Source organism: Camarhynchus parvulus, chromosome 6, assembly GCF_901933205.1.
Source record: "Camarhynchus parvulus chromosome 6, STF_HiC, whole genome shotgun sequence".
NCBI classification, from domain to species: Eukaryota; Metazoa; Chordata; class Aves; order Passeriformes; family Thraupidae; genus Camarhynchus; species Camarhynchus parvulus.
Window position 1 is genome coordinate 15,015,056 of NC_044576.1, and position 15,032 is coordinate 15,030,087.

The following is a 15,032-nucleotide window of genomic DNA, read 5'->3' on the forward strand; positions in this document are numbered from 1 at the left end:
GTTAACAGACCTAATTGAAACTTTGTAAATGTTATTAGTGTCTTGAGATCAGCATGGATGATGGAGCTCTGCAGAGGGGATGGGGCCTGGACAATCTACTGTGGAGAACAAAGAGAAGAGAATGCAGAGGTGCTGGCCAGATGGGGGCCAAACAACAGTAGATAGACAGCCCTTGTCTTCATTCATCTTGAAGTCCAGTGTGCTGGGCTGGCTTAATGGCAGTGCTGTCAGAGTGCTGTAAAGAATTGTGCCATAGGGATTGGCAGAAGGTAACTGCCTGAGGAACAGTGTGCACTCTCAGACATAGCTAGGACCTGCTCATCCAACCCATCCATCCTGCTGCTGTCATCCTTCTAGCTTGCAGAAGCCATCCCTACATGTCCCAGTTGCTTGTTTGCAGCATTCACAGCAGTTGAGGTATTGATGATGGTGATAGGCAAGTTGTTGGGAGACTCTTTCCAATTGGCTTGATCTGTGTGGTGGCCATTTGTATATGGCTACTGTGGTGAAGGTTTTCCATGTCTTAAGCTGCCAAACAACTACTTCACATGGGCAGGCCACTGACATTCATTGGTCAGACTCCCCAGAAGCAGCTCTGGCTGTCATTTAGGAGACACCTCTGGTGCCTTTGACCTTTCTAGAAGAAAAAAAAGAAAATAAAATTAATATGGTGTCTTTATTTTCTTACTCCCCGCATTATGGGATCACCATTTCCCTTTCATACCACTGCCCCCCTACTGTCATGTGGATGGCTGTCTTAACTGCATATCTCCAGAGTGCAGGGAGCAGCATCCTATGAGATCTAGACTAATGGTGCTCTACAAATTGCTTGTAGGAAGCACCCACTAGCCTCATATTTCTACTGAACTCTTCAGCACAGCTAAATTGCTCTTTCTTCTTGTTCACAGTGCGTAAGCAAGAGATCATTAAGATAACAGAGCAGCTGATAGAGGCCATCAACAATGGAGATTTTGAGGCTTATACGTAAGTAGAGATGCTTTCTGACAGGTTGTTTATCAGTTTGTGTGCAAGTGATGCTCTGGCTCCTGGGTAGGAGGAGCTGTCACACAGTCAGGGATGGTAAAAGGGTTTTATCCTTAGCCTACATCAGTTAGGAGTAAGGGATGGAGTAGTAGAGCTCTAAATAAATATCAAGTCAGGTAGCAAAAAGCAACAGGAGGAATAATAGGAAAATGTCCTGGGTTTGTAAGAAAAGTGCAGGGGAGGGCAACAAGAGCAGAAAGAGAATAAAAGGAAAGTCAGTAACCTAGAAATTGATTTCATGTGAAATGCCATCTAGTTGGCTCCTTGAGTTACAGTAAGGCTGAGTCTTCAGGAATTTACTTCTTGAAGTAGGGAGATGTAGTTAGGTGGACACAGGGTGTGAGTCAAATGGCATACCAGCACTTCACTGTGTGAATAGCTCTTGGGCTCAAATGAAACTGTAAACCTGTGCTGCTTTTCTTTGCAGAAAAATCTGTGATCCTGGCTTGACCTCATTTGAACCTGAAGCACTGGGGAACCTGGTTGAAGGAATGGATTTCCATAAGTTTTACTTTGAAAACTGTGAGTGGGTAGATTTGGTAACTCTTAACACCTTTCTCTCTACACTTTCTTTATGTCACGTTTGGGGAGGAAAATTTGCCTTGTTGTTACTGATTATCAGAATAAGCAGGAACTTGATTGTGCTTGGGTTATGATGCATTCATAAAAGCCAGCAGCCTTTCTGTTAAAAAGCCTGTTCAGCAACAATTTCAATTCTAACCCCCACATCCCTTCACTCTAGGCATACCATCTGCCAGGTGAAAATGTTTTGTACCTGGCATGTACTGCAGGAGTTTTAAAAGTTTGACTCACTGGAGTTCTTACTGATATGAATATGGAAAAAAATGGTCAGATTTTGGTGGAAGCAACATGTATGTTTGGGGTAGACATACTGAATGATCAGGCATAAAGATGCTTTTGCTTTGAGCTTTCCCTGGATGGTTTCAGCTCTCTAACACCTAATGAACCTTTTACATAGACAAGAGTCACCTTGTCAGCCTGGGGCAGGAAAGAGTTGGGAGAAATGCTATCATTTATACTGTGGGATTTGTCTCCCTTCCTAGATGTCTCCACAGGATGAGATAATTGAAATTTAAATCCTGAGCTGTTCAATCTGTTTTATTTTGGGGGTTAGGTCAAGGTCCATAATATGGGCAATATGTAGTTCTCTAAGTATGCAGAGACTTTGTCTCTCTCAACAGCCTATTTATGGAGTGATTGTAACACTTCTCTGAGGTTTGTCATGTTTAATGCTGTTCTTACGGACTCCTTTGCAACGATATTCTGTCACTGCAAGATCTTTCCCCATAACTGAAAACACAGCAGCAGAGGAAGTGGGGGCAAAGGGGTCAGGGGATTCCTGGCAGTAAGTGTACAGTTCCTAGGGAGAACAACAGGTGATAGGGGTAAGAATTGCTTGGATTTTTCCTGAAAAATTGCAGGACCAATTTTTGTGGTATTCCAGAATCCAGTGAAAGTTGAGTAGAATATAGAAGAGGCTGGAGAATGTGGGATGCTGTTCCTTCTTAGCTGTAAAATGATCCCGATGGTTTTGCATGTCCTGCCAGTACTGTCGAAGAACAGCAAGCCAATCCACACGACCATCCTGAACCCCCACGTGCACGTCATCGGGGAGGACGCTGCCTGCATCGCCTACATCCGCCTGACGCAGTACATCGACGGGCAGGGCCGGCCCCGCACCACACAGTCCGAGGAGACGCGCGTCTGGCACCGCCGCGACGGCAAGTGGCTCAATGTGCACTACCACTGCTCTGGAGCTCCTGCAGCACCTCTCCAGTGAGGATCACATACGGGTATGAGTACATCACACACTCAGCTGAGGCTGCTCTCTGTGGGAATTCAGCATTCAAGGCTAGTTAGCTGGCTGTCAGAGAACCATATTTAGTTGTCTGTAGGGCTGAACACTTTGGCTTGTAGATGGTGTTCCTTTAAGTCCTGTCCTCTCGACTCAGTAGGGTTATCTGCCACTCCTGACAAATGGGAGTCATCTGCCAGACAGCTGTTCCTGGGCATAGGTACCCTTGTAGCAGCTGTGCTTTCTCCCAGGTGCTCAGGTCTGTGCTTGGACAAATGGCTAATCTGGAGCAGAGAGGAAGAGTGTCTCATGCTGTGTGCAGATTGGCCCTTTCACATCTACCTTTCAATGCTGGGGGTCATTTCAGAGGACTTTTTTGATGATTATGTCATCTTCTAGAAAGGATATTGTAGAATCCATACAGAACAATTTCTGTGCCATAAGGGGTAAGGGTTTATTCATATAAATTTTACTACTGATTTTCTGATAAGCTAAAAGTATTTAATGTACCATGTTGAGAAAACTCAGAGGGGAAAAGAATCTAAACAAACAGTAATATCAGAGGATTTAAAATATCCCCCAATTAACTTGCCACAATTCATAATTGGAAGAAACTTTGGGTCTAAAATATGTCATGACAAAATGATTGTTGCTTGCTCCTGAAGGACATCAGATCCAATTTCTTCTTCAGCATTAAGGCATTCTTGTTTATTGCCTTAATGTAGATGTACAAAGTCTTTCTGCATCCTTTTGTTTTATGCTGAAATATATATTATATCCATTCTATAGTCCAAAGTTTCCTAATCTTAGGACCTTTCTACTAAGTATTTTCTATTTAAGGGCAAACACAACAAACATTTCCAACTGGGAGGCAACCTTTTTTTTATGTGGTCATTTAAGGATGAACCACTCAAGTATAGCTGCTACTTGAGTCCTAGTTCTGTGAACAACTTGGTACTTAGCCAAGAGCAGTTTATATTCATGTGTTGTGAGGTATTCAACCCTACTGAAGGCAATGGGAAGGAATGTGAACTATCACAAGCAAGCTGCAGAGGTCACAGATGGAATTTGAAAAGAAGAAGCCAGTTGGGGGCACCAGAAGCAGGGAAGCTTCAAGGGAGCTGGAAAATCAGCTGAATTTCCAGGGAGTAAGGCAGTGAGAAAGAAAAAGCCTTTGCAGGAAAACAAAAAGAACTTGCATCAGATTTCATCACAGAAATGTTGAGAGAGATGCCTGTCCACAAAATGATGCAGAAGAAATTATTAAATTAAAGATCAGTATGGCTCAGTGGCTATGCCTGTGACTTCTGAGGAAATTTAGGAATGGAAAGTCTGCTGCAGAAGAGGTATGTTTCTTGGCTGTGGAAATGCTGAAGCCCTCCAAAAGTATGTGCTGGAGGGTTTCTGAAAACTGCAGAGCAGAAAGTATTTCCAAACCACAAAATGTTGGTTAAAACAATATTTAAAAATACCCTGTAAACTAATAGAAGTTGAAGTATTTGCGTGCATTTCTGGGTTCTGGAGGAGGTATACCCACCCACAAGCAATTTCAAATGGGGTCAGTGTGGGCAGCCCCCATCTGAAAGCACTGAATCATTTTGGAGTAGTGTTATCCCATGTGCAGTGAAAGCTAAGGATGAAGAATGAATGAGACGAATAAGAATGCTTAAATAGAAATTAGTGGTTTCTTCTCACCTGGAAGGCAGAGTTCAGTTCTGGGTAAATCATCTGAAAAGGAAACTGCAGCCAGAAAAAAAGTTTGATATTAATCAGAGGACTTCTGTGTAAGGAGAGAGTGGGAACCAAGAAGGGAGAAGACTTTATAAGGGAGATTCTGCTAAGATTTGCAAACTAAGAAATGGTAGAAAGAAGAGTTTGGCTACACTTTCATGACAGGATAATGCTAAACAGACATGAAAAAACTCCAGACTTAAAACTGATCAAAATAAATCCAGTAATTTGGCACATGAGGGTTAACTAGGAAGGGCCTTTGCTAAAAGCAGTCACTAGGGCTACAATTTCACAAAACTGCGGAGAAGCTCGTACATTTTTTTAAATATTAAGTAAGTTCAGAGACAAAATTACTGAAGATTTGAAAAATGAAAACCCTAACAAAAATATAATTATCTTTCAGTTCAAGGCAAAAGCCAATGGAAAGTGAGGCAGAAAATGTTCCTTAGGACCAGAGCTTTTGAGCACTCCTTAGGAAACTTCTTCAGCTTCTGGGTCATGGCTATGAGAGGGTGGGCTCAGGGCTGTCCAAAGCAGCACGTTAAGCAATTACTTAATTTTCACTGGCACTCTCAGCCCCCTGGAAGGGAATGTGAGTGCCTCTAACCTTTAGAAGTCTCCTCATGAGCCGCAGTTTGTCTTGTGTTAGGGGTTTCTACCTACACCAAATAACCTGTAGAAAATGTGGTTTTTTAATTGTGTACAGCTAATATATGACTTTGTTTCCTTCCATCTTCCATCCTGTTCTCCCCTCTCCTTTCTGGGTGGACACTACCTCTTCCTGACCGCAGCAACTTGTGGAGATACTCAGCTGGAGGGCAATATCTTCTTAGCAAGCAGCTCTGGAGTGCCTGAGTGACAGCAACGGTCATGTCTGTTTTGACATTAAAAAAATAAATACAAATTACAAACAGGCAGCAGCCAAATGCACGAAACCCTGCATGCATCTGATGCTCCGGGCACTGCCTTTCTGTTGTTTTCCATGGATCCATCGTGTCTGTTTCTGCTGTACGAAGGTGTTTTTAAATCTAAAAAAAAAAAAGACATGTTGTTTGTATAAAAGAATAAAAAAACAGGAATAATGCTAAATAAATGACAGATTATCCAACATGCCCCCTCCCCCAGGGCTAAGAAAGTGGCAGCAGCCGGAACATCTTTCAGAAATGAAGTGAGGGGGAGAGCAAAAGTGAAGGAGAGAAAGAGAGAGGGAGAGCAAGAAAGGAGGCGGCTTAAACAGCGGATGGCTGAACTGTGCTCCGCAAAGCGATGTGGAAGTTCATACCACAGTCGGGCTGTGCTGCAGCTACAGTCGGTGAGAGGTGGCAAGGAGACCCCAGAGGAGCCAGTGTGAAGACTGGGGTTCAAGAGAGAGGAGGTGCTTCTCTTCCTGTTGCCCAGCAGTCTGACTTCAGCCTGTTTCTTCAATTTCTGCACAGCAAGAACGCTATGGAGATCTGGTTGCTCGGCTGCTGGATCCCAAAACAGACTTTTCTTTTTTTCTTCTTTTTTTTTTTCCTTTTTTTTTTTTAAGAAATAAAACAAAATGGAATGTTGATTTAAAACTAAAGATGGAAGTAGGGATTTAAAAATGGGTTTAAGTAACCCATTATTAACCCAATTAATTAACTTGAATAGAAGCTCGCTCTTTAGTGATACTGGTTTTAGAAACAGCCACTACCTGGACAAACATGGAGTTTTGAAGCCAGCTTATTTAATTTAACAAAATAAAAAACCATTTCATTAAGAGCAGAGATTTTAGAGGAAGAGGGTATTTGTATGGGATTTTCTATTTTTTTTCTTTTTAGTAGCATAGTTGGGATCCACAGTGCTGCAGAACACATGTTCCTTAGGAAGCAGACAAAAAACTTAGTGTTATGTTCTTCATGAAAACTTGCACATACACTCCTATATGAGGCATAAATAGCGTGTGTTTTTTATACTGAAATATATGCACCCGTAGAATTAAAGGGGTTACCTGGCCTCCTGTATGATTTGTTGGTCTCCAGTAAAATAGCAGTGGGAGCCAGCAGCCCCAGCCAGGTGCTTCTCCCCACCATCTGATGTTTGTAAGTGTCATGTTTCCTAGTGTTTATTTGGGTAATTTTTCTATTTTTTACAGTGATGTTGTAACACAGAAAAGTATCAGATCAGAACCTCAAAAGCTGTAGCTGAAGGAATCCAGGCCACCCCCCACCCCGTGTTGCCTCTGGGTGTTAGAGGATACCTCATGAAGCAGAGGGGAAAGGGAATGAACACGTGATCTGATGTTCGTCCTTTGGGCCAATTCATTTTCCTTTCTTTTCTTTGCTGCAAAAGGAGTTCAGTTCCCTTATTCATTGGGTGGGAGATAGGGAAGTGTTTTGTTGACCTTACCAAGGAGGGAGCCTAGCCCCAAGAAGAAAATGGCCTTTCTGGCAGACCTGGATTTGTCTTGACCAAGGGAAGGCATCACTTGCAGAAGTTGGGATGGGCTTTTACCTGAATTTTTGTACCCCTAATAATTTTTTGGATCTCTAGAGACAGTTAAAATGATTTCTGTGACAGCGTACTAAGTGTGTGGCAATCTTTTAGCAGACTATAGAAGAGAAGAAAGAGAATTTGGAATGTTAATCCTTATTCAATAAAATGCAGACAATTAAAGCTGTTGCACAAAGTGGAGCTGTCACTTTGCAGCAGATAGCGCTCTGCTCCCTTTATTGGAGAGGTGCTATCCCACACCAGGATTAGATCAGCTAACCACTGATGAAGGAAAAGGCCATCCACTCTTCCCAGGTTTATTTGAGCAAACACCCTTTTCTTCCTCCCTTTGCTATCCCAAGGGAGGAGTGAGGGGGGGATTGAACCCACGGGGGGGCAAACACTAGATGTTATTATTTCAAAACATTTTGAAGACAGTGACTGAAGTGGAAAAGTAAAAAGCCTTGATATTTCATTCAGAAAATTTTTTAAGCCACAAAGAAAGCAAACAGATTACAGTTATGCCACTTAAAAAAGATAAATACAAAACATTATGCATGCCTTCTTTCGGTCTGATCTTCCTTGTCTCTTTACCTGATAATTATTAATAGTTAAAAAAAAGAACCCTCTGTATTAAGTATATGCATCTTTCAGAAAAAAAATTTAAAAGAAGAGAACTGTTGGGTTTTTTGTTTTTGCACAGTCTTGGAGACAAACTCTTTTGGATTTTTTTTTTTTTGTTTTGTTTCCTTTTAAGTTAATGAGAACCTTAGCTTGGTATGGCCATTATCAAACACAGCTGTACACCTTTAGCATTCTTAATGTTCTCTTATGGGGCTAATGTAAGCATCTATATAATATATATTATAAATATCACATTTTAAACAGGAAATGGAAGGCATTTGATGCAGAATTTTTGCATGATATAGAAATAATTAAAGTTAGCTAGTGTTTGTTTGTTTGGTCTGAATGTTGGTAGAACCTTCATAGCTTTGTTACAATGAAACCTTGAACTGAAGATATTTAATAAAATAACATTTAAACAGTGTAAAGTTTGGAGTGTCAAATTATTCTCCTGAACAATATGAAATTGGTACTTCTGGGATAAGAATCAATTGACAGAGGAGGTTTTTTTTCCTGTGTCATTTAAAAATGTAATGTTTAAAAAGTTAAGTGGTACCATACCTAAAAGGGGGGGAGGGGAGAATACTAGCATTAAAAACAAAAGGATGACAGAACCTGTTAAAATTATCTTTATGGCATTTCCCTGACAGACTAGGGATAATAGGGAAATTCTGCTTTTGTTCCAAATAGCCTGATCCTTGGCAAGTCTATGCTATTACTTCCTTTCCTGGTCTTTGTTTTCCTCACCAATATTTAAGATTCTTCTTGTGGGAGAAGCTATCTTGCTATTTGGTTTGCCTGATGTAAACATGCCGATCTCAAGTTATGACTTAGTTATTTGTTAACTAGTGTATTTTGTGTCCTAGCTGGGATGCTTCTGCAGAGGCACAGAACTTGTCAGGTCTAGCAGTGTAAGCATCATTTCTTAAGTTAAAAGTTAGTTGGATTTAATTTGTTTTGTTTTTTATACTGCCTCTCATTGTTAGCATTTCACGTGTGCCCCATTAGGTAGGCTTTGTTCTGCTTTGCCCTTTCTCGGTTATTCCCACCGTGCAGATCTCAGCTGCTCCTGAGGGCGGGTGGCTGAGCCGTGAGGCTGCAGCAGGCGCTGCCCGAGCCCTCTGCCGAGCCCTGCCCGGCCCGGGTGGGACGGGGGCGCTCGGGGGCTTCTCCGGCTGCGCTGCCCACGGGCCTCGTGTGCGGCACAGTCACTGCTGTCATTGTGCGGGGACACATCTCCTTTTGGCACTGCCTGCAGCAGAGGGGCTCTAGCCAGCATGCGGCCCCCATTTGGCAGGCCTCGCTGGCCTCCGTTCCCCTGAGCTCTTCCCAGGTGTGTCTGGGAAGTGGCAAAGGGGAGGGGGTGGCTTTGCCTTATCGCTGAAAGCGAGTTCATTGTGCTTAATCCCCTTTAACTGCAGCAATTACCCAGTAAATAGGTGTCAGCTGCTGCTGCTTAGAGAGATGATTACTTTTGCCGCCTGATGAAACAGGAGGAAAAAATTGTCCTTAGTGTTTAAAGGGAGAAGGTAAGAGTTTTATAGTCCGTTTTACTGTGACTAAAGGCAATCTGCTCGTGCCCAGAAGAAATGGCTCCTGCTATTTCGGGAGCAAAGAGATGTTCTGCACTCATTTCTGACATAGGAGGCAGGAGCATTCATCAGGTAAGATTTCTCCTGAAGCAGTTAATCCGGTCTTGATGATCTTTGAAGATATGTAGCAGTATGAGCCTATAAGCAGTAGGAAGGTACTCATAAAATTAGTGGTGACATCCCCTGCTTTTAGGAACTCTTTTAACCAGGATAAGAGTAATTTAAACACTTGTTGAAAGTGAAATAGTCAGACTAACACCCAGGTCAAGAATATTTAATGTAGCATATATATGGGCCTGTTTTATGTCTTATGTTTTAGCTGACAGCAGGGATTAGGAATGATACTTCCCTGCATTGTAATAGCTCCAGTATTGAACTATCAAACAGAGATATTCCCAGAACCTTACTTCCCACTCTGCTATAGCTGTTTAAAATCTATTCATCCTATTAAATGAAGTTTTGCCATCTTCCTGCCAAAGACAAGTGTCTGAGCATGGTTTTTTAAGTTCCCTTCTGATTTATGCACATGCATGATAATCCACACAGGTGGATTACTTTGTGGGAGACTTGTAATTCATGGTAGTTTTTATTTATGCCCAAGTAGATTTTGTTTTAAACTAGGATTGCTCTGCTCTCACTTGCTGGATTAGTGGCACAAAGGCCTGGCAGGATGCTCCTGTGCTTATAGTATCTATGAGATGTGAGGAGAGGTATGAGCAGAACTGGACCCTGAATGTCAATATCCTTTCAATTTTACTATGAAAATTGTTACCTCTTACTTATGGGGAATTGATAATGTAGAAAAACAAACAGAGCATTTGACTAATGATTGGATTTGTGATCTGGTTTGGGTTTGCCGTGGCTTTGCAGGGTGACTGCAGATAAGCCAGGTGTGTGCTCTGTGCTTCAGCTTTCCCATTTGTCCATGCAGATGATAAGCCTGACCTCTGCAGAAACTGCTTTAAGAGACTGATGAACAGTGCTGCAGAGAAGCTAAGGTGGTATTGCTGCTACACATCACAGATGATTTTTTTTTGCCTGAGAATTTGAAAGGTTTGGGACTCTAGATTAATGCACCTGGAATGCTTGTTTATTTGGGTTTGGTATACATTTATTTAAGAGTAGAGAAAGGTGATCCTTTGGGGGCACTTAAAGCAGCTTGAGTGGAGGATTATGAATTTTTCCCTTGAGATTCCTAGTGCCTGAGAACTCCTCACCTGCCAGAATGTCCTCTTTGCCTGCTGGTAAGGAATAGGAATTTACTGGTTGGTGTGAAGTACTCTAAAGAATTTTAAGCCAATTTCTTAGGTACTTAACAAGTATTAGAAAACAAAAATGCATATGTTTGTGGTTTTTAAGGCAGACTGGCTACAAGGAAAGGATGGATTTAATTAAGTTAATAAAATCTCATTCTGAAGGTTTCTTGTGCTACAGGAGGGTCCTCTGAAGCACTGGTGGATGAGGGAGAGGGAAAGGTGGCTGTGCCTAATTTGTTACAATTTCTATAATTTTACCATAAATATCTTTGAATGGATGGGCAGGATGACGTTTATTCACAGAAAACCATTTTGCTAACGCATCATACAACTGCATGTTGGCAGACTTGGGTTTTGGCCAGTACTTGCAATGAAATACTGTCTCATCATGGTCTATTTCTCCTTCATGCTTCTGTGGGAAAGAGTAGTGCTCATACCAACAGAGGACAGCCTGCAAAAATGGCACCAGGGCTCTGCTTCAGAGGCTTGTTTACACTGGAACGTGCTATAAGTTACATCAGAGTCAGAGCAGTGCTACTGCCGTATGGTTGTTCCTGTTCCAGAAAGCATGTTTGTTTGTTTGTTTGTTTCTTGCTACACGTCTAGTTAAAAATAAACTGCAAAAATTACTTATACAAAAAAGGATATGTTCTATTAAAGTGACATTTGAAATTCATTGCTTTAGATTTAGCATATTTTTCTTGTATAAAAAAGGCCCAAACTTGGCATAGATAGTCTTAAATGTTTTAAAGAATTGTAAACAGATTTCAGTCTTGTTCATTCCAAAAAGTATTAATGCTGAAATTGTTTTATATATGGTAAGTTAGCAAGTTTTAACACCTTCTAGTCTGTTATAATATCAGTAAAAATCTTCCATCCCTATTACAAAGACTATATTGAGCCTCAACAGAAACAGCAAGACATTTAATCTTCTACTTCAGCTTTCCCTTTAGGAAGAAACAGGCCTGAGCCATTAAATGGAATATCCAGGCAAAGATGGTTTATGTGACCTTAAGAAAGAGAAATTGCTTCAGTGAAGTGCAATGTTACCAGGGATAGCACATGCTGAGTGAGGTAGGCACAGAGCAATATGATAAGCTGGAAGATGGGAGTCATAAAGCCAAGCACTCGGAGTGGTTTGGAGTGTGAGGAAGAGAGTGGAGATGCAAGATGGGGTTGGAGGTGTCTTGCAAGTGAGTAGAGGAAGTTACATATGAGGTAGCTAGAAAGGCAGTGAGGACAGTGGGATGGAGAGTTGTTTTGTGGTGAAATGAGAAGGAAAGCAGGTGAATTCTGTGCTGGTGGTTTGAGGAGGGGTTTGGAGAGATGGGGCATATTTTGGGGTAGTTTCTTCCAAGGCACATTTAACTAGAGTTTTAAGCTGATACTCTTCTGCCTGTGTAGCAAACTATAGTGTACAACATACCCTCCTGTCACTGATTTCCTTCCCTCACTGTAATTGAGATAGGTTGGACTGAGGAAGAAATTATCTTTTCTTTAACCAGACTATCAAATAGTACTTTGAAATGGTAAATCCCATTTCACAGAATGTAGCACTGGATGACACAAAGTCCTGAGCTGCCACATAGTCCATAGTCCTTCTGTTGGCTCAGATTTGATCAGCTGTTTTGGAAAGTGCAAGGTCTGTGGTAGACTGGGCATCACCTGTTGCTGCCACGCTAGCTTTGGGACGGCTGCAGGCAGGGGGGTGGGTGATATTAATCTGATGCGAGCGCTGTGGCACGTGTTCGGGTTATCTCAACAGAAATGCAATCACGTGTTAAATATGTGCTGCTGGGGATTTTGGCAGCACAGACCTGTGAGATGGGACTGCAGGTGGTTGGAGCAGCTGCCTCATCCACCTCTGCTGAGGTGGGGGTGCTGTCAGCCAGAGGCAGAACAGGCTTTTGAAGCATGCTAAGATATGATTGCTCATAGCTTTGTCTGCTTTTCTTCAGTTATTTGATTCACCTGCTAACATGGGCTTAACAGGCTTGCAGAAGTCTGGCCAGTGCTTCAGGTGCAAATTGATTAGCTGAAGAATTAAAATCCTCTATAGATGTGTCCATAAACTGTGATTTTTGAGCTTTTCAAACTTTTTAATAGAGGAGCATGTTGCTGTACAGCAAATCTACATACTGCATTGCCTTTTTGAGGGTTTTCTGAGAGTTATTCACAAGGTGCCAGCAATCCTCTGACAGCAGGATGGGAAGCAGTACTTTGCCAACATGAGGCCTTATTCCCTGAGCACGTGCTTTTCCTTTGCTTTCCCTTTTGACTGCTCCAGGTCCCAGATCATGTTAACCTGTCCCAAATGTTCGCTCTTTGCAGCGTGGTGGGTTCTTTCTCCACAGCAGATCCAAAAGCAGGACCGTGTAATAGCACTCCCTGACTGCTGTCCGCTCCTCCAGCCACCCCTGAGAATAAATGTTTCTGTGATGTGGCTTCACATCCCATTCTGGCTTCCTACTACAATTTCCTCCACCGCTTTAACGTAGCAAATTGCACCGTGCGTGTTTGTGTTTCTCGGGAGGCTGCCGCCGGCGATGTCACAGCAGCGGCAATCCCAACCTGCTGCTTTCCTGAGCATCCCACGCATTCCGCGCTGTCGGGAGCGCCGCGGCCGCGACCGTGCCGAGCAGCACCGGGGCCACGGCGGCGCCTCCGGTCCCCGCGGCCGCGGGGAAGCCCCGGCCACGTGTTGGAGCGCGGGGCGCGGCCGTGCTGCAGGACCCCGGCCCGAGCGCACCCCGGTGCTGAGGCGGGCGGGGCCCCGCGCCCCTCCCTCGCTCCGTCCCTCCCTCCCTCCCGCCCTCCCCGCGGAAGATGGCGGCCGGGCGGCGCGGCGGCGGCGGCTCCCCAGCGGCCGGACGGACGCGCAGCGCCCAGAGCCGGCGGGCCGCGACCGGCCTGAGCGCTGCTCGCGGCGCCGGGGGACGCCTGTCAGCTCTCCCTCCGGGACCCGTGCCCTGCCCGCCCGGCGGGGCCTCCTTGCGGCAGGTGAGGAGGAGGAGGGCAGCGTGGTGGCGGCGGCCCAGCCCGCTCCGGCTCGGAGGGCGGGGGGGCTGAGCGAGCGGGGCCGGGGGAAGTTGTGCCGGCCGGGGGCGATGGTCCCGGGCGCGGGCGGTTTGTGAGGGGCGGCCGGAGCGTGGGAGGAGGCGGGGGGGCCGGGCTGGGGCGGGCGGTGCAGAGGGCACTGCCCCCCGCCCCGGAGCCACCTGTGCGGCCGGGGACCCCGCCGGGAGCCCACTCCAGGGGACCCCTGCCCCAGCACGGCGCTCCGTTGCCGGCCGTGCCTGGGGCCGAAGGTTTCGCAGCCTTTCACGGCTGCTTTTGTCGGGCGCTGGGCCCCCGACACGCGGCTGGGAGCGGCTGCCCCTACCCCATCGCGGCTGCCGCCCCTCGGAGCCCCCGTGCTCCGGCCGCCGGCGGGGAGCGGGGTCCTGGGCCGGAGCTGCGCTCTCGGCCTCGGTCCAGCTTTGTTTACCCCACGGCGTCGCGCTGTGGGCGGCGAGGCTGCTGAGTACGGCGGGACCGGCGCCCGAGTAGTCGGCGTGCACTGGGGCAGGGGATGCTCCTGTCCCCGTGGCGGGGCTGCGGCTGCACTGCCCGTGCTGCGCACGCTGCTCTCTGGGGGCTGCGCTCAGAGCAGGCCAACCGCGGGCACAGTTGTGGTATTATAAAGACACAACAAAAATTACACAGAGAAAGCTAATGGAACGTGAGGAATCGCTCCTGTAGTATTTCCTATAATATTTTAGTTGTTAACATTTTTACAGAGGTAAACTGATAAATAAAAGCGTGAGACGTCCCTTATGTTTGCTTATGCAAGAGTGAGTAAAGTGTGTTGCCTGAATTAGAAGTGAGCAAATGTCAGACCTCTGAATTCAGCCACAAGTTAAGCTACTCCACACTGGGATCCTTTGTGACCAATTTTGCCAAGGAAGTATTCAGACTTGTTAATAGTATGTGCATTTCTCATTAGGAAATGTAACTTTGTCCTTTATGGCAGAGGTAAACTAAAACTTCTGATGGATTGTTCAGGTTATGTGCAGTCAATTATCTGTAGTAATTGGCTGGGAAATTTTGGATGATGACGGTATAGAGGGACACGTCGTGTACAAAAACACCCCAAGAGCCAGAAAAAATTAGAAGCTTAGCATCAAACCCAGAGTTCATTGGCCTGGGTACCTGCACATGCTGACATTGCCCATGTGAGCTGGCTCAGCACCTGGACAGTGATGCTAAAGCCAAGCCCTGTAGAACTGCTGCACAAAGACACGTGGGGTGCTCCATCCACTGTGGGTTTGTGCAGAATTTCTTCATTGGGCTTCTCAGTGCAGCTGTTTTCATGGCACTGAGATCACTGATCTGCTGACAGAATGGACATAGAAAGGCATTTTAGTTTGTTCTTCACCCTGCACAAAAGTGGTTGTGATGTGTTGAGATTGTTGGTTCCAAAACCAGCCAGACTACAGTAGACCAGTTTTGAGCAAATGGAAAATCTGTGTG

General features: G+C 44.9%; 2 protein-coding genes across 12 annotated transcripts in view; both read left to right on the top strand.

Annotated features, from left to right (window-relative positions):
• CAMK2G (calcium/calmodulin dependent protein kinase II gamma) overlaps positions 1–8,096 on the top strand; it is a 117,873-nt gene extending 109,777 nt beyond the window's left edge. For all 9 annotated transcript variants that reach the window (XM_030950648.1, XM_030950651.1, XM_030950654.1 and 6 more), the window contains 4 exons: positions 909–984; positions 1,472–1,566; positions 2,613–2,858; positions 5,383–8,096. In XM_030950648.1, coding sequence (XP_030806508.1) covers positions 909–984; positions 1,472–1,566; positions 2,613–2,845 — 404 coding nt within the window. In that variant the 3' untranslated portion in view covers positions 2,846–2,858; positions 5,383–8,096. The remainder of the gene's footprint in view (positions 1–908; positions 985–1,471; positions 1,567–2,612; positions 2,859–5,382) is intronic.
• Positions 8,097–13,384: 5,288 nt separating this feature from the next.
• The window catches only part of NDST2 (N-deacetylase and N-sulfotransferase 2), a 125,746-nt gene continuing 124,098 nt past the window's right edge, over positions 13,385–15,032 (top strand). For all 3 annotated transcript variants that reach the window (XM_030951015.1, XM_030951016.1, XM_030951017.1), the window contains exon 1: positions 13,385–13,520. The gene's annotated coding sequence lies outside the window, so the exon portion shown is untranslated. The remainder of the gene's footprint in view (positions 13,521–15,032) is intronic.